This window comes from Chlorocebus sabaeus, chromosome 15 (genome assembly GCF_047675955.1).
Source record: "Chlorocebus sabaeus isolate Y175 chromosome 15, mChlSab1.0.hap1, whole genome shotgun sequence".
Lineage (NCBI taxonomy): Eukaryota > Metazoa > Chordata > Mammalia > Primates > Cercopithecidae > Chlorocebus > Chlorocebus sabaeus.
Genome location: NC_132918.1, coordinates 54,346,288 through 54,373,230, shown reverse-complemented (window position 1 = coordinate 54,373,230; position 26,943 = coordinate 54,346,288). Strand labels below are relative to the sequence as shown.

At 38.8% G+C, this 26,943-nt stretch overlaps 1 protein-coding gene across 3 annotated transcripts in view; it reads right to left on the bottom strand.

Moving 5' to 3' along the window:
- The window catches only part of STAG1 (STAG1 cohesin complex component), a 400,634-nt gene that overhangs the window by 261,672 nt on the left and 112,019 nt on the right, over window positions 1–26,943 (bottom strand). For 2 of the 3 annotated variants that reach the window (XM_073023594.1, XM_073023595.1), the window contains exon 1: window positions 18,282–18,371. Coding sequence is in view for 1 of the 3 variants with exons in the window: in XM_008009040.3 (XP_008007231.1) it covers window positions 10,814–10,916; window positions 18,282–18,310 (132 nt within the window). In the remaining 2 variants the exon portion in view is untranslated. Of the gene's footprint in view, window positions 1–10,813; window positions 10,917–18,281; window positions 18,395–26,943 lie in introns of those variants that run through there. The other variant, XM_008009040.3, reaches the window with a different exon arrangement.

Here is a 26,943-nt window from a genome sequence, read left to right as displayed (position 1 = left end):
GTGGCGATTTAAAAAAATTGTTGAATAGCATTCCATTCTATGGCTGTATCACATTTTGTTAGCCATTTACCAAATAATGGGCATCTGGGTCACCACTATTAGGCAACTACAAATAAAAAACATTGACAAGCAGGTTTTTGTGTAGACTTAATTTTTAAAATCAGCTGTGTATATATACCTAGGGGTATAACTGCTAGAACTTTGAGTAAGACTAAATTTAGCTTTGTATGAAATTGCCAAACTGTCTTTCAAAGTGGCTGTACCATTTTGCATTTCTACCAGCAAGAAATGAGAGTTTCTGCTCAGTGCAGTGGCTCACGCCTGTAAACCCAGCACTTTGGGAGGCCAAGGTGGGCAGATCACGAGGTCAGGAGATTGAGACCATCCTGGCTAACATGTTGAAACACCGTCTCTACTAAAAATACAAAAAAAAAAAAAAAAAAATTAGCCGGGCATGGTGGCGAGCACCTGTAATCCAGCTACTCGGAAGGCTGAGGCAGAAGAATGGTATGAACACAGGAGGCGGAGCTTGCAATGAGCTGCGATCAGGCCACTGCACTCCAGCCTGGGCAACAGAGCAAGACTCCATCTCAAAAAAAAAAAAAAAAATCAGAGTTCTGTTGCATCACATACCTCCCAGGAAACTGATATTGTCAGATTTTTAAATTTCAGCCATTCTAATAGGTATATAGTAGGATCTCATTGTTGTCTTGATTTGCAATTCCCAAATGACAAATGATTTGAAGCCTTTAAATAGTTAATAATTATTTTTTAAAGACAGAGTCAGGGGGGAGGGGAGAGGGATAGCATTAGGAGATATACCTAATATAAATGACGAGTTAATGGGTGCAGCACACAATCATGGCATATGTATACATATGTAACCTGCATGTTGTGCACATGTACCCTAGAACTTAAAGTACAATAATAATAATAACAAACAAAAAAAAAGAGTCTTACTCTGTTGCCCAGGCTGGAATGTAATGATGCAATTTCGGCTCACTGCAACCTCTGCTTCCCAGGTTCAGGCAATTCTCCTGCCTCAGCCTCCCAAGGAGATGAGATTACAGGTGTGTGCCACCACACCCAGGTAATTTTTGTATTTTTAGTAGAGATGGGGTTTAACCATGTTGGCCAGACTGGTCTCGAACTCCTGGACTCAAGTGATCCACCTGCCTTGGCTTCCCAAAGTGCTAGGATTACAGGTGTGAGCCACTGTGCCCAGTCAATTAATTCTTTATATTAATTTTTCTCCATTTGGATTACTGGCAACTATTCTCTCACCAGACTGGACCCACACTGATTCTTTATATCTGCACTGTCCATACAAGGTAATCACTATCCCCAAACACGGCTTTCAAAGAACTTATACTGGCTGGGTGTCGTGGTTCATGCCTGTAATCCCAGCACTTTGGGAGGCTGATGTGGATGGATTAGCTGAGGTCAGGAGTTTGAGACCAGCCTGGCCAATCTGGTGAAATCCCATCTCCACTAAATACAAAAAATTAGCTAGGCGTGGTGGTACGTGCCTGTAGTCCTAGCTACTCAGGAGACTAAGGCAGGAGAACTGCTTGAACCCAGGAGGTGGAGGTTGCAGCGAGCCAAGATTGTGCCACTGGACTCCAGTGTGGGCAACAAATAAAGACTCTGCCTCAAAAAATAAATAAATAAAATAAAAAAGAACTTATGTTATTTAAGATGTATTTTTCAACATCCTAACATAATCTTGTCCATTGGTAGCGATGAAGGAACAATAGTGCTTTATATCCCATAAATAATAGTACAAGTGAAATATCTATAGTCCATAGGGTTATTAATACAGAAATTAGAGTTCATTACTGCAGTTACTTCAAGGGATATAGTGATTTTAAAATATTTTAATGAGTATGTGTAGGAAAGCAAACCCAAAATACCTGAAAGAAAGCCTGCAGCAACACAGTAAGTAATGAATTTCATGGAAAACATGTTACATATACGTAGGAAGTCATTAACCTTCACTGTTCCTATACAAAAATGATGCAATCTAATCTCAGAATTTACAGCCATCTTTAGGACGACTATACACTATTCAATTTATATGTGTATCTCCATTCCTAGTAAAGTGTTTTAAATACACAAATTAGCCCCGTTGTGTAGGAAAATAACTTATCCCAAACACTCTATTCCAAAAGCTTTACAATAGGTTAAGTTGCAGTCTGAATGTGCAATGACTTTGTTTTAAGAAACAAAGATACAAAAACGTTCTTTAACCTTTGTGCTTTATCTGGCATAATAAGCTGTGAATGTGAAATAATCCACACTGTATCACAAATAATATATATTAACTTTTTTGGGGATTGTATAATGCAAAAATTTTATACATATACAATTAAAAGATAAAGAGATAAACACAAATACCTGCAACATAAAATAATAAACTATAGTACATTAAAAACACTTTTCATGGAATTTTGGTTTATGATAAGTGCTAAAAAGTTTCTAAGAGAAAGATTATTTTTAGTATCGAGAAGCAGGAAAAGTTTCACAAAAAAATTATCCTGCAAGTAATGGGCTCATAAAATTATTAAGACTTAGTATTAGTAAGATTACCATATGTAGAATTTAGAAAACAAGGGTTCCAGAAAGAAAAAACACTATGAGCAATGGTGTGAATGTGGGAAAGCAAAAGCCATACATCAAAAAACAAGAGACAGATATCTGACTGAAAAGTTGTGAACAGGGAAATAAAATAAAATATTAGGTGTGATACTAGGTTAGTTGAAAGTACCCCACACCTTTTCATAAAATGGCATTGCTTGTGAGCTGAGATCGTGCCACTGCACTCCAGCCTGGGTGTCAGAGCAAGACTTTGACCCCACCCCACCCCCCACCAAAAAAAAAAAAAAGGAGTAGGGGCACTGCCTGTTTTTTGAATAAGAAAAAGCATATTCCTGGCCAGTCAGTGGCTCATGGCTATAATCCCAGCACTTTGGGAGGCCAAGGCGGGTGGATCACGAGGTCAGGAGACTGAGGCCATCCTGGCTAACACAGTGAAAACCCATCTCTACTAAAAACACAAAAAACTAGCCGGGCATGATGGTAGGCACCTGTAGTCCCAGCCACTCGGGAGGCTGAAGCAGGGGAATGGTGTGAACCCGGGAGGCAGAGTTTGCAGTAAGCCGAGATTTTGCCACTGTACTCCAGCCTGGGCAACAGAGTGAGACTCCATCTCAAAAAAAAAAAAAAAAACTTTTCCCACCTGGCACTATGACAATGGATGCAACAGAAAAAGGCAAAGACCAAAGGTAGGAAGCTAACAGTACAGCTGCCAATAAAGTGAGCCCTAAAGACAGAAACTTGGGGAATGTAAAATAAAGGACAGATGAGGAAGACACAGCAAGATTATAAAGTAAAAGTCATCAGACGCTGGGCGCAGTGGCTCATGCCTGTAATCCCAGCACTCTGGGAGACCGAGGCAGGCAGATTACGAGGTCAGGAGATCAAGACCATCCTGGCTAACATGGTGAAACCCCATCTCCAGTAAAAATACAAAAAAAGTAGCCAGGCGTGGTGGTAGGTGCCTGTAGTCCCAGCTATTTGGGAGGCTGAGGCAGGAGAAGGACGTGAACCCGGGAGGCGGAGCTTGCAGTGAGCTGAGATCGTGCCACTGCACTCCAGCGTGGGTGACAGAGCAAGACTCCGTCTCCAAAAAAAAAAGTCATCAGACCTGAGATTTAAATAGATAAAGGAGACAGGACAAGAGACTTAGAGATGAGGAAATTTAACAATGACTCAGGTTTTAATTCTGTGTTCTTGGAATTGTGGTAGTCTTTAACATAATTAAGGAAGTCAGAACTAAAAACTAGTCAGTAGAAGAAAATTCTAAATGAAAACTTAACAACAAAGACAGCTTAAAAAGAAGTTCAACTAATACATATATTTCCTAAAGTGATTACAAATGTGTGCACATTTAAGCTCCAAAAAATTCTTTCATAGAGATCTTTGTTTCTTAGAAAAATTTAAAAAGAAAAAGAAGTACAGAAAATTATAAATAGGCTGGGCACAGTGCCTCATGCCTGTAATCCAGCACTTTGAGAGACCTACTGGGCAGATTGCTTGAGCCCAGGAGTTTGAGACCAGCCTGGGCAACATGACGAAATCTTGCCTCTACAAAAACTTGGCCAGTGTGCTGATGCATGCCTGTAGTCCCACTCCAAAGGCTGAGGTGGGAGAATCACTTGAGCCCGGGAAATCAAGTCTGTGGTGAGCTGTGATCACATCACCTTTATTCACAAATAATGAACGATATAGAAAGTATTGACTTAAACCTTCACCACTTAAAAATTAGAAAAGACTTAACCATTATAAGCAATAACATACCTTATACCCACATATTTTGTTGTGTGAAAGGCAATAATACATGTCAAAAGATTTCAAACAAAGAACATATACTAACAAACTCTACTTTAGAAATTTAGGATTAAAAAAAAATGACTCTACAGCAAAACTTATTTGCAAAACAGTTCATGTCAGCATGGTTTAGAATAGTTAAGAATTTTTAACATAAATGTTCAACATGACACCAACTCTGCAATTGGTTTGTCAGTGTCCCACATTAACTCCCTGGGGCTGGTCACTCAGTTTCTAGCTTCTCATGAGTCCCTCATACTACTCCAAGTGTAGCAGGGGAAATTAAAAGGCCCTTCCTCAAGCTCTGGTCATAACGGAGGTACAAGGGAGACATCTACAGGGAACCATGAGATCAGTGGTATTGGAACTGCTAAGTCAGTCCTTCTTTAGGCTGGATGTTGGTAGTGGTCGTCATGAAGTCTATATATTTTATATCTAGGCCTTCACCTGGCCTATAGACTTATACTCACGTGCCTGGTTTATCAGTTCAATGGTTCTTCAGCCCATTACAGATGAAAAGGAGTTATACTGAAGATCAAGGAGAAACCATTGGAGTCTGAATGTTCCTGACAGATTGACTTAGTCCTGGCTTAGTCCTCACAAAACCTCATAACAATGGGGTTGGTACTTTTAGTTTCTATTTTACAGGAGTTATAATAGATTCTTAAAGGACAACCAAGAAAGGACAGAAGAAGTGACAGTCAGAGGTTGAGAGGAGTCAGAAAATATAAAATCTAGCAGACATCTGCCACCATATTGTAACATGGTGGTTCCTATCACAATGCTGGGTCAAAAAGAGATTGATTTGGTTTATAATGTTAAACCAAGAGGGTGGGCAAATAAAACTTTTGGTATTTAAAAGAAAAAAAATTTTTTGGAATCTGAGTATTATGAACTTCACAACAGTCTACACTAAACTACCAAATAATTTAAAAGATCCAATTTTTATAAGTGACCTGTTAACCTTCTGATACTCATTATTAATCTTTGGTTGTGCATTCTCCATCTTCTATGTATGAATAGACATTTAAAAATAAACATTGTATCTTTTTATTGTTAGATATGAGTTTTAAATTTCTTTTCAAAGAATCAATGTCAGTATATTCAATTCTTTGCCTTCTACTTTTAAACTTAATTTCCTCATAAAGCAACCTTTTTCGATTACCTGCTCCACCCTGACTCATTTCAATCACGTGCTCCACCCTGACTCATTCAGATGGCATACTTCACCCTGACTCATTCCAGTCACCTGCTCTGTCATAACCATTTTTCCCGCCAAATCACTCACCCCATCACTCTCTTTAAATTAGCCAATCGGAATTAGTTTAGCCTGTGTGGTCTAACCCTAGCCAATACGGGAATGACACAGCAGCAGGCGCCACATGCGTCAGGGATAAGAACACCTTCCCCTCCCTTGTCCAAGTGTGCACTCACCATTGCTCCATCTGTAAGGGTGCACCCCTCTATAGAAGTACCTTGCCTTGCTGAGAATTAAAAGAAAATTTTATATTCGAGTGCTATTTCTTTTGCGGCACTGAAACTTGATATATAACATTATTTACCTCACCTACTCAGCCTATGCAAATATGAAAGTTATATAATGCTGAGAATACAGAAGTGCTGGTTCTCACTTAAACAGAACTAAGAGAAAAAAATTGTTAATAAAACATGAGAGACTAAAGAGGGGTTAAGGTTAGAGAGGTGCTGATTTACATGACAATTACAAGAAACATAAAATCCTGAACTGGATCCTGATTCAGGAAAATAATAGTTTTTCTTTTCTTTAAGGTATTAGATTATGACAACTGGCAAAATATAAATGAGATGTATAGATATAATTATATTCATATTTTCATAACTGTACTGTGGTTATGTAGGAAAAGATGTCCTTGACTGCAAAGAAATACACACTAAAGTATTAGAAATAAAGTGCTGCGAAGAGATATTCTACAAAACACTAATTTAAAAAAAGGTAACATCATGTCTGCAACTTACTGTAAAACAGTTCGAAACTAGTAGATACCAAAATATTTATCTTTGTATATGCCACAAAAAATCCATATTTACACGTGTATATGTGTGTACATATACAGAGAGAAGACAGAGCGAAGGAAAGAGGGAGAATATGATAAAGCAAATGTAGTAAAATAAAACAGGACAATGTGCATGAAGGACAACTGACAATTCTTCACAGAATTCTTAGAATCCTGTGTTAGAAATGATTTCAAAATGAAAATTTTTTTAAACACCAAAGGGCAGGGGTTGGGGCAGTGCTTATTTAACAAAATTAAAACACCATTCATTCATTAAACATTTACTGAACACTTACTGCAGGTCAGACACTAGTAAATAGCAGAAGACACACTGCCTTCACACAACTTACATTCCAGTTGGGGAAGACAGACAATAAGCAAGTAAGTAAAACGTATGTTACGCTAACGGAAGGGGAAAACAGTTAAGTCATATTGGGTAGGGGCGGCAATTTGCAATGTAAAACACTATCTTTAGGCCTGGCACTGTGGCTCACACAGGTAATCCTAATACTTTGTGAGGCTGAGGCGGGCAAATGGATCACTTCAGGTCGGGAGTTCAAGACCAGCCTAGCTAGCATGGTGAAACCCTGTCTCTACTAAAAATACGAAGATTAGCCAGGCGCGGTGGCGCATACCTGTAATCCCAGCTACTTGGAAGGCTGAGGTGGAAGAATCACTTGAACCTGGGAGGCAGAGGTTGCACTGAGCTGCGATCATGCTGCTGTACTCCAGATTAGGTGACAGAGCGAGACTCTGTCTCCAAAAAAAAAAAAAAAAAGGAGAGGCCAGGGGTAGTGGTTCAAGCCTGTAATCCCAGCACTTTGGGAGGCTGAGGTGGGACAATCAGTTGAGCCCAGGAATTTGAGACCAGCCTGGACAACATAGTGAGACCCCATCTTCACACAAAAATAAATCGGTCATGTGTGGTGGCGTGCACCTGTAGTCCCAACAGGAGGTGGGAGAACTGCTTGAGCCCAGGAGTTTGAGGATGCAGTGAGCCACAGCTGTGCCACTGCACTCCAGCCTGGGTGACAAGAGTGAGATCCTGTCTCAAAAATAAAATAAAATAAAGTAAAGCATAAAATCAAAATAAGGGAAACAATACTGCCTATAATAGAAACTCCTTGTATTATTTGTTTTTGACTGGCTAAATGAAACCCAAAGATACAAGAAATGCCCTTTTTTAAAAGGATTAAACTTGCAAAAAAAAGTGATGAATAGTATTACTACAGCTAAACAAAGAATGCTATCATTTAAAACTTGACTTATTGTTCAAAATGTAGCTGGTTGACAGAAAATGTCCAATATTTCTTCATAAAAGCTACCTGAGGCAGGACTCCAATCTGATCATTCTGACAATTAAAACTCTCAAGATTAATGAACAGGTTGGCACTCTGACTTCCTTAAGAGAAACAGTGTGGGAGTTAGCATATAAATTCAAATCCTAGCTTTCCCACTTACTTGCTGTGTGACCTTAAGCAAATTACCACTTTTTTTTTTTTTTTTTTTTTTTTTTTTCCTGAGATGGAGTCTCACTCTGTCGCCCAGGGAGTGCAGCAGCACAATCTCAGCTCACTGCAAGCTCAACCTCCCGGGTTCACGCCATTCTCCTGCCTCAGCCTCCCGAGAAGCTGGGACGACAGGCGTCCGCCACCACACCTGGTTAATTTTTGTATTTTTAGTAGAGACGGGGTTTCACCCTGTTAGCCAGGATGGTCTCGATCTTCTGACCTCGTGATCCGCCCGCCTTGGCCTCCTAAATTGCAAATTACCACTTTTTAACTTTGTATTCTACTCTGTAAATTGCATCTAAGACCTATTTCATAATACTAGTGTGAGGATTAAATAACATAAAAAGTCAAAACAAAGTTCTAAGTAGAAATTCAGGAAGTTGTATTATGTTACATTGTTTGCACAATCAAGAAACGGACCTGATTGACTTAGGCGGAAGTACGGATAGCCATGTAAACTAATTTGTGTAAATGTACAGACTGAAATATAAATAAAATAAATTTCTAGAATGCTACCTTTTTATACTGGTTGACATTTTTTCAATACTGTAAATATGGCATGAACATGCACTATTTACTTATTTGATTGTGTAGTAGTAACTTCAGTAAACATCAAGTATTTCCTACCACAAAAGGAGTAAGCATTTGGGTACACAGACTTCTTCAAAAAAGCCCAACATTGGTGAAACCCGGTCTCTACTAAAAAATACAAAAAATTAGCTGGGCATGGTGGCGCATGCCTGCAATCCCAGCTACTCAGGAGGCTGAGGCAGGAGAATTCCGTGAATCCAGGAGGCGGAGGTGGCAGTGAGCCGAGAACACGCCACTGCACTAAAGCCTGGGCGACAAGACTGAGATTCCGTCTCAAAAAAAAAAAAAAAAAAAAAAAGGCGCACCATTACAAGGATTCAGCTGTACACATATAAAACTTAAACAAGTTCTAAGGAATAATATAATAGCCTCCTGAATGGGGTGGTAAATTCTTTTTAGGAAAAATAAAAAAGTTTCTTTAAGAAGACAGTACTTAATCTGAATCCTGTAAGCGAAGAATTTCAAGTGGGGGAGAACAAATTCAAGTAAGCAATCACATGGACAATTCATTCTCCTACCTTTAAGCAAGTCTAGTCTTATTCCCAATTTTGCAGTTACAATCTGAGATTTTCAGGATAGCAATGAAACTTGCCTATAGTCTCAGAAGAATCACATGGTAGTAACGGGAGCTAGAATAGTTGCCAGCTTCCAAGTGCAAAATTCTTTCACTTTTCCCAAAATATGTTTGTAAGGAACACTGTACCACCAAATACTTCTACAAATGAATACAAAAAGTTACTATACTGCATGTCTTCCCCCATTATTTTTTCCTTTAAATAAAAGTAGAGAATAAAAGCAAGTGTATAGCAAAATACAAGAAGTCTTTCTTCTTTTTTTACTTTAAGGTTGGCCTGGAGGAGTAATTAATTAAAAATTCTGGCAAACAAGAGGGGAAAATAACTTAACTATATCTAAAAATCAATCTTGTTGTGTAACTCACTATAAAAGACATAGACAATAACTGGTTAAGCAACATAACCACCAATTGCATGGGGTGGATCATTTCTGTGTCATGACTCTAACCACCAAATTAGATTTTAAATGTTCATAAGATGATTACAAACTATAAAACTGGCTATTTGGTGATATTAATAAAATATTTTATATTGGGACTGCAAAATGATACTGTGGTAGTGTTAACAAAAAAAAAAAAAAAAAAAAGAGGGCCAGGTGCAGTGGCCCACACCTGTAATCCCAGCACTTTGGGAGGCTGAGGCGGGTGGATAACCTGAGGTCAGGAGTTTGAGACCAGCCTGGCCAACATGATGAAACTCCATCTCTACTAAAAAAACAAATAGAAAATATTAGCTGGGCGTGGTGATGGGCGCCTATAATCCCAGCTACTCAGGAGGCTGAGGTGGGAGAATCGCTGAACCCAGGAGGCAGAGGTTGCGGTGAGCCAAGATTGTGCCATTGCACTCCAGCCTGGGCAACAGAGTGAGACTCCATCTCGGAGAGGGGGGAGAAAAAAAAAAGAAACAGGCCCTTATTTTTAGCAATACACACTAAAATATTTACAGATGGAATGATGTCTAGAATGACCTTAAAAATAACATAGGATGGAAAAAAAGGAGGAGGGGTGAAGAGATGAAACAAGATTGGCCATGATTTGATAACTGCTAAAGCTGGGTAATGGCTATAGGGGAGGTTCATTATATGATGTCTCCTATTAAAAGGAGGCTAAGAGTTTCCATTAGAAGAACTTTCATAAAATAGAAAAAAAAAATTACTAATAGCAAATCACATCAAAAAGAAAACATAGAACAGTATAACCCTTAACCCCTTGACAAGTAGATAATAGTATCTTCTAGAGGGTTTATGCATGCTTAAATTATGACTGATGCTCTTACAATACATTAAGCTATCTCTCAAAGAGGGATTATCTAGAGCTCTTCTAAACTTCCCAATCAGGTTATCAATGAGAATATAATCTGAGACTGGCCCCAAACTCCAAAATAGTACTTGGGAGCTCATAAGGAATCAGAGTTGCATCTGAAAAGCAGGAAGTCTTAACTAACTAAACCTCATTCATCGTTAGTGACCTTCTTCTATGCCTTCACATGGACTACCATTTATTTACAAAGAGAAGGAGGGCAATAAAATCATACGACAATCGTTTCCTTTTCCTGATCACTGCCAAGACAATTTATGTGAAACGAAGTTTCCAATCTATTGTGTTACTGAATTTTTTTTAAGTATTAGCCATACTAGCACTAGAATTAACAACTCATATAAACTCATTAACATGGTCACTATTAAAGGAATAAAGAAGACAAGCATAATACATACTGGAGGCCGGCCAGGACGACCCCTTTTTCTTTTTCCTTTGACCTCTGTTTCTTCAAGTTCGCTGCCAGCATCGGAATGGGCAGTAGTTTCATTAGTTGAATCCCTAGAAAATGTTATTATATTATTTTAGTGAACAAATCAGTAAGTATAATGCATTTCTGTTTCACTACTTTCCTTACCTCCTGCTGTACGGCTGATTAGAAGTGGTTTATACTTCTACTTTCAAAAAAACTCTTTAGCAAACTAAAAATGTTACCCTCTCTTCCTAATTTCACATGACAGTGAGTGAAATGAATCCCCCAACTAAAGAGGGAAATGAAGAGGAAGAAATAACTGTGGAAATGATAGCTGCTATACAAAAATAAATGCCAAATATAATTGCAAAAGACTAATTCTTCAGTATAAAAATATGAAGGCTTAGGAAGATTTTTATTTATTTTATAAAGTCATGAAGATCAGTGTTGTGCCAGTTAATGTTTAGCCACTGGCTCTTCAAAAAAAAAAAAAAAATACAAACACCTAAGTTATAAGTACTAAGACATATGGCCAGGCACAGTGGCTCATGCCTATAATCTCAGCACTTTGGGAAGCTGAGGCGGATGGATCACCTGAGATCAGGAATTTGGGACCAGCCTGGCCAACAGAGTAAAACCACATTAGTACTAAAAATACAAAAACTAGCCGGGCGTGGTGACGTGTGCCTGTAATCCCGTCTACTCAGGAGGCTGAGGCAAGGGAATCACTTGAACCCACGGAGGTTGCAGTGAGCTGAGATTATGCCACTGCACTCCAGCCTGGGTGACAGGGCGATACTCTGAATAAAAACAAAACAAAACAAAAAAGACATAAAGGATGCTTAGCACATAATTTACAAACAATAATAAAACACAAAATACTTTATTGTAGATTCTTTATTGTAAATTCCACGTAACCAACTGATTCTCACAAAATAATTTTAAAGACAATTTTTGCCCAACTCTTATATTGGAATCTAACCTACAGCTGCAACTGATGAATGAATAGGAATTTTAACATGAAAGGTGGTTTCTATTTTTGCTCACTTTAATGAGTAGGATGCAAGTAAAATGATAAAGACATTTGTTGAAACTTCACTCATTAGTCAATGGTGTGAGCAACTTCTCTGCTGACTCAGATAACGGCTGAGGAAAAATGCTTCCTCAATTTTTTGTTATTGGTATTGTAATGGGTATAGACCATCCCATACACCTTTAAGTCGAATCTGCATTGTTAACAATTTCTTTATCACTTTCTTAAGTCCATAATCAACAAAACAATAAATTAAGCGTTGATTTTTATCATTTGCTGATTTTCATGGTGTATATATTCCTACCATAGCCAATTTCAAATGCCCATAGTGGTATAACCAAAGTGAGGTGGGAAGTGATAAACAGTAGTACAGCATTAAAACATATTTCTACCACAAAGACACAACAGGTTTAAATAACAACTTCAAGAGCATAAATAATAACATGAAATAATTAGGAAGTGATCAGTTTTGAATATTTACTATTTTTATTTTTCATATGACATTTAAGCTTATATAAGTTAACTTTTAAAAACAGATATGTTGTGTTTAGCTAGCTTGCAAAATTCCTGAAAATTTAATATTTGACTCTCACAGGCCAATACAAGCTGACTTCAACACAGCATTGAAAAGGTTTAGACAGCACGAACAAGAATCTCGTCACTAAATTCTACGTTACTGCATAAAATTGTAAAGAGTAGGAAAAGTATATAGCAAATTGTAAGTCCAACTCACAATCTACTATTTCTCAATCTCCTTCACCAAATGCTCTTTTAGGCTCATTCCCTCTTCCTTAAAGCTCAACTGTTAGGTCTGCCCTTCTCCATTTATATTACACTCCCTTGGAGATTTCATCCAGTTAACATGTACCTTCTATGCAAATGACTTCAATACCTTATCAGTACACACCCGACCACATTCCAGATCTCTGACTCAAGATTTTTATCTTGCACGCATGACATGCTTACTTGAATGCCACCTCAAATTCACCAAATGCCACATCTAAAATTAAGTCCAATCCTGACTTACTTCTGGCTTTCTACTCAGAGAGATACAATTAATTAACTGATTTAAGTTATGCATAAGATTTAAGTTACTATACACATTTATTGTCACCATTATCCTGTCCATAAATTCGAACTGATAGAATGATATCAGTCTTCTTGTGCCTCCTGCTAATATAATCCTACCTCAGTCATCCTTCTCAGCACAATATAATTTGTTTCTCACTCCTTCCAGGATTACTACCACAATCACCACTCCCCATGATACGATCTCAATTTATCTCCCTATTTCTGCTTATTCAAGCCATTCTACACACCACTGCCAGTAACACTCTCACATCACATTACTTACCCACTTGTAAATCTTCAAAGTTACTCCACCACTTACAAATCTTTAAAGTTAATCTGGTATTTAAAACTGTAAATAAGACCAGACACAGTGGTTCACACCTGTAATCCCAACACTTTTGGAGGCTGAGGCATGAGAATCGCTTGAACCTGGGAGGTGGAGGATGCAGTGAGCAGAGATAGCACCACTGCACTCCAGCCTGGGCAACAGAGTAGAACTCTGTCTCAAAAACAAACAAACAGAACAACAACAAAAAACTATAAATAATATTGTAAATGATGTCCAGGGTCAGCAAGCTTTTTCATAAAGAACCATAGAGCCGGGCCTGGTGGCTCACGCCTGTAATCCCAGCACTTTGGGAGGCTAAGGTGGGCAGATCATAAGGTCAGGAGTTTGAGACCTACCTGGCCAACATAGTGAAATCCTGTCTCTACCAAAAATACAGAAATTATCTGGGCATGGTGGTGTGCACCTGTAGTCCCAGCTACTTGGGACACTGAGGCAGGAGAATCGCTTGAACCCAGGAAGCGCAGGTTGGCCAAGCCAAGATCACACCTTGCACTCCAGCCTGAGCAACACAGCGAGACTACATTTAAAAAAAAAAAAAAAAAAAAACAACAACCACACACGCAAAAAACCCCCCACAAAATCATACTGTATATATTTTAGGTTTATAGGTCTTAAGTTCTCTATAGCTACTACCCAACCCTGGTGACATACCATAAATGCAGCGAAAGGCAATATGCAAATTAATGGGTGTGGCTATGTTTCAACATTTTATTTAAAAGGCGCATCTGAACCACTAGCAGTATTTGCCAACCTGGATCCAGTCAATCTTATTTGTCTCTACTAAAGAACAATAAATCATATTGCTTTTTCTTCTCACTACAATCCAAACAGGCCATGTTCAGTATAGACTGTGTGCCAGTTTACATATGTTATCTAGAATACATACGCACAAAAACCTTGTAAGAAGCAAGTTATCTTCCCGATTTTTTGAATGAGGAAATGAAAGATCTGAAAACCTGATAAAGTTGTTCACGGTTGCACACTTAGTAACTGGCAGAGTCCAGTTAGATCTCAAGATAAACCTGAATTTTCTATTTTCATGTTAAGATACAATGCAAATATTATGTTTTGTATTTATCTTGTGTGGACAAAATCTCCAAGTGCTTTTGATGCTTATAAGTCTCCAGGCAACTACAGGAGCAGGTTGGTTCTAGAATATAAGTGACCCATTAGTGAAACTAACCTATTCTTTAGCAGTATAGGTATTGATGCCCCTACCAAGAGTCAGAAAAGTACAATTTGTTTAATAATGCTTCCAATTGCAGTCAGCTTAAACAGTGAGAACTATCGCCAACAAACAGCTAATGCACTGTTATGTGTTAGTATGTGTATGTTTAATTATTAAGACATATGAAAACAAATTCTAGGCTTTTGAAAAAAAATTTCGAGCAATAGAAAAGATACAAGAATACAAGGAAAAGTTTCACTTTATCTCATCCTAACTCTGAATCTCATCTGCAGAATACCACTGTTAATAGTTTGACACTGCCATAAATACTTAGGCTTTTGCATCTCTCTGTCTCTCTCTCTCTCAAAATATAAATACCAATATTTCACTTTTTAATTGTTAAATACATGCAAATCTTCCATATAAATACATTACATTCCTGAATGGCACTCCATAATATTCACAGAACTTATTTAACTACTTCCCAATCAACGAGCATTTAGTTTGTCTCTAGTTTTCCACTATTACGAACAGGGCTGAAATGACTGTTCTTGTACATAAGTAATTCTTATTACACAATCAAGTTTCTCTCTAGGACATATGCAGTGAAAACGACAGGTCAAGGGGTATGGAAATTCAAACTTTGACTAACTGCTCTTCAAAACTCCTGCAAATGGCTAATGTTCACATTTGTAACACTACCAGACATAAATTAAGAGCATGGAAGAATAACATCAAATCTTATATAAAAAATGATTTTGCTCCCTAGAACTCTCTAAATTCTGTCTACCTCTCTCTGTCTCCAGGGTAACTCATTTAAGTTATCATCTTTTCCCTAGATACTGCAACATCCTTCTCCTGATAGGTGTCCTTGTTTCTAGTGTTGGCCTTTCCCATCTAATATTATACTACACTAAGTAATTTTCTAAGTATGTATCTTCTTATATCTCTATCATGCTGATATGGTTTGGCTCTGTGTCCTCACCAAAATCTCATCTCGAATTGTAATCCCCACCTGTCGAGGGGGTACCTGCTAGGAAGTGACTGGATCACGGGAGCAATTTCCTCTATGCCGTTCTTGTGATAGTGAGTTCTCATGAGATCTGAAGGTTTAAAAGTGTGGCACTTCCTTCCACTCCTCTTCTCTCTCCCCTGCCGTGTTGTGAAGAAGGTGTTTGCTTCCCCTTCACCTTCCGCCATGATTTTAAGTTTCCTGAGGCCTCCCCAGCCATGCCATGAGTCAACTAAACCTCTTATCTTTATAAATTACCCAGTTCCTGGTAGTTCTTTATAGCAGTGTGAACATGGAATAATACACACAGTGAAGAGAAAAAAACCTAATTCTGAACATGACTTAGCAGGTACCGATATGATATTGTTCCTCCCTACTCGCAGTTTATCTCATGTCACTCTCCATCCCCAGTGCTGGAGGAAAAAAAAGCCGGGGACAGTCGGGGGAGGCTTTATTTCAGGCCTTCAAACATATCTCAGGGTCCTTGCATGACATAATCTCATCTGGTCTCCCTTCTTCTTCCCCTAAACCCCACTACAGACCTCAATTCAACTGTCTCTTCCTCAGAAAACTAGACTAAACAAAGGCATGTATTAAAATTCTCATAATACCTACTTTTCCTTCACAGCACCAACGATAGTTCGGAACCATGTATTTGTGATTATTTTATTTATATCTATCTTTACAAGCTTCATGGCAAAAAGAACTAAGTCTGTTCTACATGTTGTATCTACCCAGAACCTAGTATACTTCCAGGAATATAAAAATGTAGTAAATGATAATGTTTTGACAATGCTTAACAGTAAACAGCACTAAGGTGACAAATCCATCAGCAATTATAATATCTGAGAAAGCCAAGAAATAATAAGGATAAGCACTAGAGTGGTCTTTATAGTGTCTACATGTTAAAAACCAAAATTGGACATCTCAGTTTAACCAAGAGTACTGTCTTCGGCTGACAGATCTAAACCAGAGCTCATTTAGCCAGCTCCCAGATCACCACTGTCCAGTACCCACAAACATATTACAGATTCACATTTTTCTAAAAAAATTCACTTACAAAGCATGATACATTAGATATCATAATGTTAATACAAACTCATGTAATACAACTTCAATTTAAATATGACCTCTATTTCATATTTTATCAAAGAGCTATTAAAGGCCTGACTAATACCCAACAGTGTCCTAGCAGTAGGACATACAAAAATAAGGCACACAATGCAGTTTAGGAGATGGGTCAGAAAAAAAAAGAGACGGTTATAAAATGTTACATTAAGTACTCTGCTGGAGGCATAACACCTGAGCTAAGACTTAAATAGATAGTGGCTTGGCCAGGTAAGGGCAGAAGTGCGTAAGTACAAAGAAAAGAAAGAAAATACTATAGGGGGAACTCCAAACTTAAATATCATATAAATATGGTATTTATACCATATTAATATATGTTCATATATATATATATATATGAGATATCAAGCTCAGGTCCAGGGGTAAAAAAGAAATAAGTAGGCAGAAATAAATTTTATCTCCCATATGTCAGGGAAAGGACAGGAGGACAGTATTGATGGTTTTTCAAGCAGTTTAAAGAAATACGGATAGCTTTTTGTCTTAGAACGTTGGAAGGGAAAAAAGAAGACCAAGAGATCAAACAGAAGTTCTCTCTTGAAAATAAGGTATGCAAATGAATTGAGCAGCAATAATATATATAAATAACTGCTTAAAGTGCTCATCACTTTTATTATATCTAAACCATTGCTATCATAGAGAATCAAAGTATGCAGATTCCCGATTTGCATCATGATAAAAACTGTGAAAGGAATAATATCTCCCATTCCTGCGATCATATTTCCCAAAATAGTCCCAATTCTAAATCTGGCCAGTCACACTGACTCACGCATGTAATCCTGGCACTTTGGGAGGCTGAGGCGGGCAGACCACCTGAGGTCAGGAGTTCAAGACAAGCCTGGCCAACATAGTGAAACCTCGTCTCTACTAAAAATACAAAAATTAGCCGGGCATTTAGGTGGCACGTGCCTGTAATCCCACCCACTCAGGAGGATGAGGCAGGAGAATCGCTTGAACCTGGAAGGCGGAGGTAGCAGTGAGCCGAGATCGCACCGCTATGCTCCAGCCTGGGCAACAGTGGGAAATTCCATCTCAAAAGAAAATAAAAAATAAAAATAAGTTCCAATTCTAAATCTTTCCTATAACTCCGACAAATCTAATGGGATGCCATCAAAAATGTCAACTGGTATATCCCTTAGACTTATTATGGTAGCCAGAACAGCTCAACAATCTCAATCTAAGGAAAAAGAAAAAATCATAATAAAGGAGCTAGAAGCAAGCAGGGAGGGGATAGAGAAGGAGTACGGTATAAGATAGGGGACACCAAACTATTTTTTGTAAATGGTCAAACTAAATATTTTAGGCTTTCCTGACAATACTATCACTGTCACAACTTGTAATACAAAGTAGTCATAAACAGTATATAAAGGAATAAGTGCGGCTCTCATCCAAAATTTTATTTTGCAAAAAGAGACAACATGCCAGATTTGGCCCACGGGCCACAGTCTGCTGACTCCTGATATAGGACATTAACATTTTTTTGTTGACTATCAGAAAACATGTTGACAGTTCAATAGCAAAAGCCATGAATGGATATGGTAATTACACACCCTACTACTACTCAGACTGCAAACATATTGTCCCAGTATCAAAGAACATATTTGAAATGTCTCATCAACGATAGCATTTTCATAAAGAAATAAGTGGCCCAAAATTTTCCTTAAAAAATAAAAAAAAAGAAAATTACAATACTTACTGCAACACTGGTAATTCTGAAGTAATCATTGCTGGAGAGGTCCTTTCACAATGCAGCAAAATAATCAAGTGCTGTACAACTCAAAAACTTTTAAAACAACCTCAAAGGCAATCCTGTCAATTAAAAAAAAGAAATTACTTTAAAATAAAATGGGGATGACAGAATTCATAAACTACAATCAATCCACACCATTACCAGTGATCACATTACTTGGCATTTACCCAAATGAGCTTAAAACTAATGTCCACAGATGTTTATAGTAGTTTTATTCATAACTGCCAAACCTTGGAAGGACCATGATATTCTCACTAAGTAAATGAATAAACTATGCACATCCTCACAATGAAATATTATTTGGCATTAAAATTAGCTTGAAAGCCTTAAAAACGCATGAAGGAACCTTAAATACATATTATTAAGAAAGAAGCCAATCTGAAAAGGATACATACTGCATGATTCCAACCATATGACATTTTGGAAAAGACAAAACTATGGAGACAGTAAACGAATCGGTGGGCCGGGCGTGGCGGCTCACGCCTGTAATCACAGCACTTTGGGAGGCCAAGGCGGACGGATCACAAGGTCAGGAGATCGAGATTATCCTGGCTAAAACGGTGAAACCCCGTCTCTACCAAAAATACAAAAAATTAGCCAGGTGCAGTGATGGGCGCCTGTAGTCCCAGCTACTCAGGAGGCTGAGGCAGGAGAATGGCGTGAACCCGGGAGGCAGAGTTTGCAGTGAGCCGAGATCACACCACTGCACTCCAGTCTGGGCGATAGAGCAAGACTCCGACTCCCTCTCAAAAAAACAAAAGAATACCTGGTAACTAAATACCTAGTAATTAGTGGGTGGAAGGGATAAACATGCTATCACAGAAGATTTTTAGGGCAGTGAAACATGTATAATGATGGATGTGTCATTACAGATTTGTAAAAACAGTGTCCAAAATCAGCAAGACACTAACAGCAACAGTCAACCCTAATTTATTTTTCTTATTTTTTAAAGTTTTTATTATACTTTAAGTTCTAGGGTACATGTGCACAACGTGCAGGTTTGTTACATATGTATACATGTGCCATGTTGGTGTACTGCACCCATTAACTCGTCATTTACATTAGGTATATCTCCTAATGCTATCCCTCCCCTTCCCCCAACCCCATGGCAGGCACTGGTATGGGATGTTCCCCTTCCTGTGTCCAAGTGCTCTCATTGTTCAAGTCCCACCTATGAGTGAGAACATGCGATGTTTGGTTTTCTGTTCTTGTGATAGTTTGCTGAGAATGATGATTTCCAGCTGCATCCATGTCCCCACAAAGGACATGAACTCATCCTTTTTTATGGCTGCATAGTATTCCATGGTTTATATGTGCCACTTTTTCTTAATCCAGTCTGTCATTGATGGACATTTCGGTTGTTTCCAAGTCTTTGCGATTTGTGAACATTGCCACAATAAACATATGTGTGCATGTGTCATTATAGCAGCGTGATTTATAATCCTGTGGGTACATACCCAGTAACGGGATGACTGGGACAAATGATATTTCTAGTTCTAGATCCTTGAGGAATCGCCACACTGTCTTCCACAATGGTTGAACTAGTTTACAGTCCCACCAACAGTGTAAAAGTGTTCCTATTTCTCCACATCCTCTCCAGCACCTGTTGTTTCCTGACTTTTTAATGATCACCATTCTAACTGGTGTGAGATGGTATCTCATTGTGGTTTTGATTTGCATTTCTCTGTTGGCGAGTGATGATGAGCATTTTTTCATGTGTCTGTTGGCTGCATAAATGTCTTGTTTTGAGAAGGGTCCATTCATATCCTTCGCCCACTTTGTGACGGGGTTGTTTTTTTCTTGTAAATTTGTTTGAGTTCTTTGCAGATTCTGGATATTAGCCCTTTGTCAGATAAGTACATTGCAAAAATTTTCTCCCATTCTGTAGGTTGCCTGTTCACTCTGATGGTAGTTTCTTTTGCTGTGCAGAAGGTCTTTAGTTTAATTAGATCCCATTTGTCAATTCTGGCTTTTGTTGTCATTGCTTTTGGTGGTTTAGTAATGAAGTCCTTGCCCATGCCTATGTCCTGAATGATATTGCCTAGGTTTTCTTCTAGGATTTTTATGGTTTCAGGTCTAACATTTAAGTCTCTAATTCATTCTGAATTAATTTTCATATAAGGTGTAAGGAAGAGATCTAGTTTCAGCTTTCTATTTATGGCTAGCCAGTTTTCCCAGCACCATTTATTAAATAGGGAATCCTTTCCCCATTTCTTGTTTTTGTCAGGTTTCTCAAAGATCAGATGGTTGCAGATGTGTGGTATTATTTCTGAGGGCTCTCTTTTGTTCCATAGGTCTATATCTCCATTTTGGTAGCAGTACCATGCTGTTTTGGTTACTGTAGCCTTGTAGTATAATTTGAAGTCAGGTAGCATGATGCCTCTAGGTTTTTCTTTTGGCTTAAGATTGTTATGGCAATGAGGGCTCCTTGTTGGTTCCATATGAACTTTAACGTAGCTTTTTTCCAATTCTGTGAAGAAAGTCATTGGTAGCTTCATGGGAATGGCACTGAATCTACAAATTACTTTGGGCACTATGGCCATTTTCACAATACTGATTCTTCCCATCCATGAGCATGGAATGTTCTTCCATTTATTTGTGTCCTCTTTTATTTCATTAAGCAGTGGTTTGTAGTTCTCCTTGAAGAGGTCCTTCACTTCCTTTGTAAGTTGCATTCTAGGTATTTTATTCTCTTTGAAGCAACTGTGAATGAGAGTTCACTCATGATTTGGCTCTCTGTTTGTTGCTGGTGTATAAGAACACTTGTGATTTCTGCACATTGATTTTGTATCCTGAGATTTTGCTGAAGTTGCTTATCAACTTAAGGAGATTTTGGGATGAGACGATGGGGTTTTCTAAACAGACAATCATGTCATCTGCAAACAGGGACAATTTGACTTCCTCTTTTCCTAATTAAATACTCTTTATTTCTTTCTCCTGCCTGATTGCCCTGGCCAGAAATTCCAACACTATGTTGAATAGCAGTGGTGAGAGAGGGCACCCCTGTCTTGTGCCAGTTTTCAAAGGGAATGTTTCCAGTTTTTACCCATTCAGTATGATACTGGCTGTGGGTGTGTCATACATAGCTCTTACTATTTTGAGATACGTTCCATCAATACCGAATTTATTGAGAGTTTTTAGCATGAAGGGCTGCTGAATTTTGTCAAAGGCCTTCTCTGCATCTATTGAGATAATCATGTGGTTTTTGCCTTTGGTTCTGTGTATAGGCTGGATTACATTTCTTGATTTGAGTACATTGAACCAGCCTTGCTGGTTTCACCACTTGATCATGGTGGATAAGCTTTTTGACGTGCTGCTGGATTCGGCTTGCCAGTATTTTACTGATTGTGGCATCGATGTTCATCAGGGATATTGGTCAAAAATTCTTTTTTTTTCTTGTGTCTCTGCCAGGCTTTGGTATCAGGATGATGCTGGCCTCATAAAACGAGTTAGGGAGGATTCCCTCTTTTTCTATTGATTGGAATAGTTTCAGAAGAAATAGTACCAGCTCCTCTTTGTACCTCTGGTAGAATTCAGCTATGAAACTGTCTGGTCCTGGACTATTTTTGGTTTGAAGGCTATTAATTACTGCCTCAATTTCAGAACTTGTTACTGGTCTAATTCAGGGATTCAACTGGTTTAGTCTTCCTGGTTGAGTCTTGGGAGAGTGTATGTGTCCATGAATTTATCCATTTCTTCTAGGTTTTCTAGTTTATTTGTGTAGAGGTGTTTATAATATTCTCTGATGGTAGTTTTAGGCGGTTCCAAGATGGCCGAATAGAAACAGCTCCAGGCTACAGCTCCCAGTGTGAGTGACACAGAAGATGGGTGATTTCTGCATTTCCAACTGACGTACCAGGTTCATCTCACAGGGGCGTGTTGGGCAGTGGGTGCAGGACAGTGAGTGCAGCCCACCAAACGACTGCCGAAGCAGGGCGAGGAATAGCCTCACCTGGGAAGTGCAAGGGGTAAGGGAATTACCTTTCCTAGTCAAGGGAAATCGTGACTCACAGCACCTGCAAAATCGGGTCACTCCCACCCTAATAGTGCGCTTTTCCAAGGGTCTTAGCAAACAGCACACCAGGAGATTATATCCCGCACCTGGCTCGGAGGGTCCCACGACCATGGGGCCTCCCTCATTGCTAGCACAGCAGACTGAGATCTAACTGCAAGGTGGCAGCAAGGCTGGCGGAGGGGCGTCCGCCATTGCTGAGGCTTGACTAGGTAAAAAAGTGGCCAGGAAGCTCGACCTGGGTGGAGCCCACCACAGCTCAAGGAGGCCTGCCTGACTCTGTAGACTCCACCTCTGGGGACAGGGCAGAGCCGAACAAAAGGCAGCAGAAACCTCTGCAGATTTAAATGTCCCTGTCTGACAGTTTTGAAGAGAGTAGTGGTTCTCCCAGTACCAAATTTGAGATTTGAGAACCGACAGACTGCCTCCTCAAGTGGGTCCCTGACCCCTGAGTAGCCTAACCAGGAGGCACCCCCCAGTAAGGGCAGAGTGACACCTCACACAGCCAGGTACCCCTCTAAGAAAAAGCTTCCAGAAGAACGATCAGACAGCAACATTTGCTGTTCAGTAATACTCACTCTTCTGCAGCCTCCGCTGCTGATACCCAGCCAAACAGTATCTGGAGCAGACCTCCAGCAAACTCCAACAGATGTGCAGCTGAGAGGGTCCTGACTGTTAGAAGGAAAACAAACAGAAAGGACATCCACACCAAAACCCCATCTGTACGTTACCATCATCAAAGACCAAAGATAGATAAAACCACAAAGATGGGGAAAAAACAGAGCAGAAAAGCTGAAAATTCTAAAAATCAGAGTGCCTCTCCCCCTCCACAGGAATGCAGCTCCTCGCCAGCAATGGAACAAAGCTAGACGGCGAATGACTTTGACAAGTTGAGAGAAGAAGGCTTCACTTGATCAAACCTCTCCGAGCTAGAGGAGGAAGTTCAAACCCATCGCAAAGAAGCTGAAAACCTTGAAAAAAGATTTGACAAATGGCTAACTAGAATAATTAATGTAGAGAAGTCCTTAAATGACCTGACAGAGCTGAAAACCATAGCACAAGAACTACGTGACAAATGCACAAGCTTCAGTAACCGATTAAATAACCTGGAAGAAAGGGTATCAGTGATTGAAGATCAAATAAATGAAGCGAGAAGAGAAGTTTAAAGAAGAAAGAGTAAAAAGAAATGAACAAAGCCTCCAAGAAATATGGAACTATGTGAAAAGACCAAATCTAAGTCTGATTGGTGTCCCTTAAAGTGATGGGGAGAATGGAACCAAGTTGGAAAACACTCTGCAGGATATGATCCAGGAGAACTTCCCCAATCTAGCAAGGCAGGCCAACATTCAAATTCAGGAAATACAGAGAATGCCACAAAGATACTCCTCAAGAAGAGCAACTCCAAAACACATAATTGTCAGATTCACCAAGGTTGAAATTCAGGAAAAAATGTTAAAGGCAGCCAGAGAGAAAGGTCAGGTTACCCACAAAGGGAAGCCCATTAGACTAACAAGCGGATCTCTTGGCAGAAACTCTACAAGCCAGAAGAGAGTGGGGGCCAATATTCAACATTCTTAAAGAAAAGAATTTTCAATCCAGAATTTCATATCCAGTCAAACTAAGTTTCATAAGTGAAGGAGAAAGAAAATCCTTTATAGACAAACAAATGCTGAGAGATTCTGTCACCACCAGGCCTGCCCTATTAGAGCTCCTGAAGGAAGCACTAAACATGGAAAGGAACAACCAGTACCAGCCACTGCAAAAACATGCCAAAATGTAAAGTCCACTGATGCTAGGAAGAAACTGCATCAACTAACGAGCAAAATAACCAGCTAACATCATAATGACAGGATCAAATTCACACATAACAATATTAACCTTAAATGTAAATGGGCAAAATGCTCCAATTAAAAGATGGAGACTGGCAAACTGAATAAAGGGTCAAGACCCATCAGTTTGCTGTATTCAGGAGACCCATCTCACATGCAGAGACACACATAGGCTCAAAATAAAGGGATACAGGAAGATCTGCCAAGCAAATGGAAAACAAAAAAAAGGCAGGGGTTGCAATCCTAGTCTCTGATAAAATAGACTTTACACCAACAAAGATCAAGAGACAAAGAAGGTCATTATCTAATGGTCAAGGGATCAATTCAACAAGAAGAGTTAGCTATCCTAAATATATATGCACCTAATACAGGAGCACCCAGATTCATAAAGCAAGTCCTTAGAGACTTACAAAGAGACTTAAAGACTCCCATACAATAATAATGGGACACTTTAACACCCCACTGTCAACATTAGACAGATCAACGAGACAAAGTTAACAAGGATATCCAGGAATTGAACTCAGCTCTGCACCAAGCCGACCTAATAGACATCTACAGAACTCTCCACCCCAAATCAACACAATATACATTCTTCTCAGCACCACATCGCACTTTATTCCAAAATTGACCACATAGTTGGAAGTAAAGCACTCCTCAGCAAATGTAAAAGAACAGAAATTATAACAAACTGTCTCTCAGACCACAGTGCAATCAAACTAGAACTCAGGATTAAGAAACTCACTCAAAACTGCTTAACTACATAGAAACTGAACAACCTGCTCCTGAACGACTACTGGGTACATAACAAAATGAAGGCAGAAATAAAGACGTTCTTTGAAACAAATGAGAACAAAGATACAACATACCTGAATCTCTGGGACACATTTAATTAAAGCAGTGTGCAGAGGGAAATTTATAGCACTAAATGCCCACAAGAGAAAGCAGGAAAGATCTAAAATTGACACCCTAACATCACAATTAAAAGAATTAGAGAAGCAAGAGCAAACACATTCAAAAGCTAGCAGAAGGTAAGAAATAACTAACATCAGAGCAGAACTGAAGGAGACAGAGACACAAAAAACCCTTCAAAAAAATCAGTGAATCTAGGACCTGGTTTTTTGAAAAGATCAACAAAATTGATAGACCACTAGCAAGACTAATAAAGAAGAGAAGAATCAAATAGACACAATAAAAAAAGATAAAGGGGATATCACAACCCTAACTTAAAGTAGCATCTTGGGGTGATAATGACTTGTCATATAGGTTGATCAGCTGTTAAAAAATGTTCTACTCTAGTGCAGGACGTTGACAGTACGGTAGGCTGAGCAAGTGTAGGGACCGAGAATGTAAGCACACACTCTATACTCTTCCTTCAAATTTGCTGTGAACCTACAATGGCTCTAAAAAACATAAAGTCTCATATTTTTTAAAAGCAGGGATAGTAGGACCTAACAGTCCGCAACAGGCCGTTATACAGTATCAAATGGTAATAACATAGGTATAGTTAGAATTACAGACAGAAAGACAAAGTACAAGGCAGAACAAATATTTGATAAGATAATGGGGAAGAATGTTCAAAAAATCACGTAAGATGTCAAAACAAATGTAAGATCAGAGAATTCCCAAGCAGAATACAACAAAATACACAAACTGCTAAAAACCAGAGTTAAAAGGAAACTTCAAAAGGAAGCTAAAGAAATAGGATACAGAAAGAAACAGAAAGACAAAGATTAGTATCAGACTTCCTATTTGAAACTATGTAAGTTCAAAGACAATGGAGTAACAGCTTTAAAGTGCTGACAGGGAAAAAAAAAAAAAGTAAACCCTGAATTACATACCAAGTGATAACCTTTTAAGAAAATGAAAGCAGTGATATCATGGGAAATCATTTATTAGAAACTTCAAGAATAAGCCTCTCCAATGAAACAACACTTGGATTGACAAAAACTGACCAAAATCAACTTTTACAGAATTCCTGTATCTAATAAAACTTACAAAAGGAGGAGTGCTTAACAAAGAAGCTGCAAAATTCAGTAAGAAGGCACTATAGTGTCTTTTGCTTACTTGCCTATCATCGCCCATTCCCCAGCTCAACAGTGTCAATGGGGACAGCAGATTAAACTCTTGGTGCAGCTTGCTGGTACCTGTGGAAGCAATATCAACCTCCGTCTCAAAAATGGTAACTGTGCATTTTGAAGAGATTCCCAGCTGGCATCTGTTGAGAGGATTTAAATATATATACTACAAATAAGTTCTCTGAGGTAAGAGACAGCATACAAGACAAGCAGCAATGTGTAAAGCCTCAGAATAAAGAGTCTAAGAAGGAAGATATGTTAGGGACTAAGGGCTTTGAAAGACTCCCATATATTCGAGGGCATTCAAGGTGCTACACACATGCCCAGGGCTATAAAAGCATGGTCAGAGGAGACCTGAGAGAAGCATAGGCTTGCACCTCTAATTTATCTTTGAGCTCTGTGCAACCAGAAGATGAAGACTAAGGCCGAGCTGCAAACGGTCAGACTATTTATTGCAAAAATATTTCAATAAAGAACCTATCTTCAAATACCCACAGAGGGTTTTTCCTCCCTTTTTGGTGCCAATTCTTTAGGTAAATCTGTCAGGTTACTGGTTTGATCACCAAGATGAAAAATGTCAGTGTTCACACATGACAAGAAAGAAGTCTTGGCAAAAGTAGTTTAGGGGGGGAAAAAAATCACTAAATAAACAGATGATGATAGCTTTTAACAGTCAGTAAAATCAAACAGGA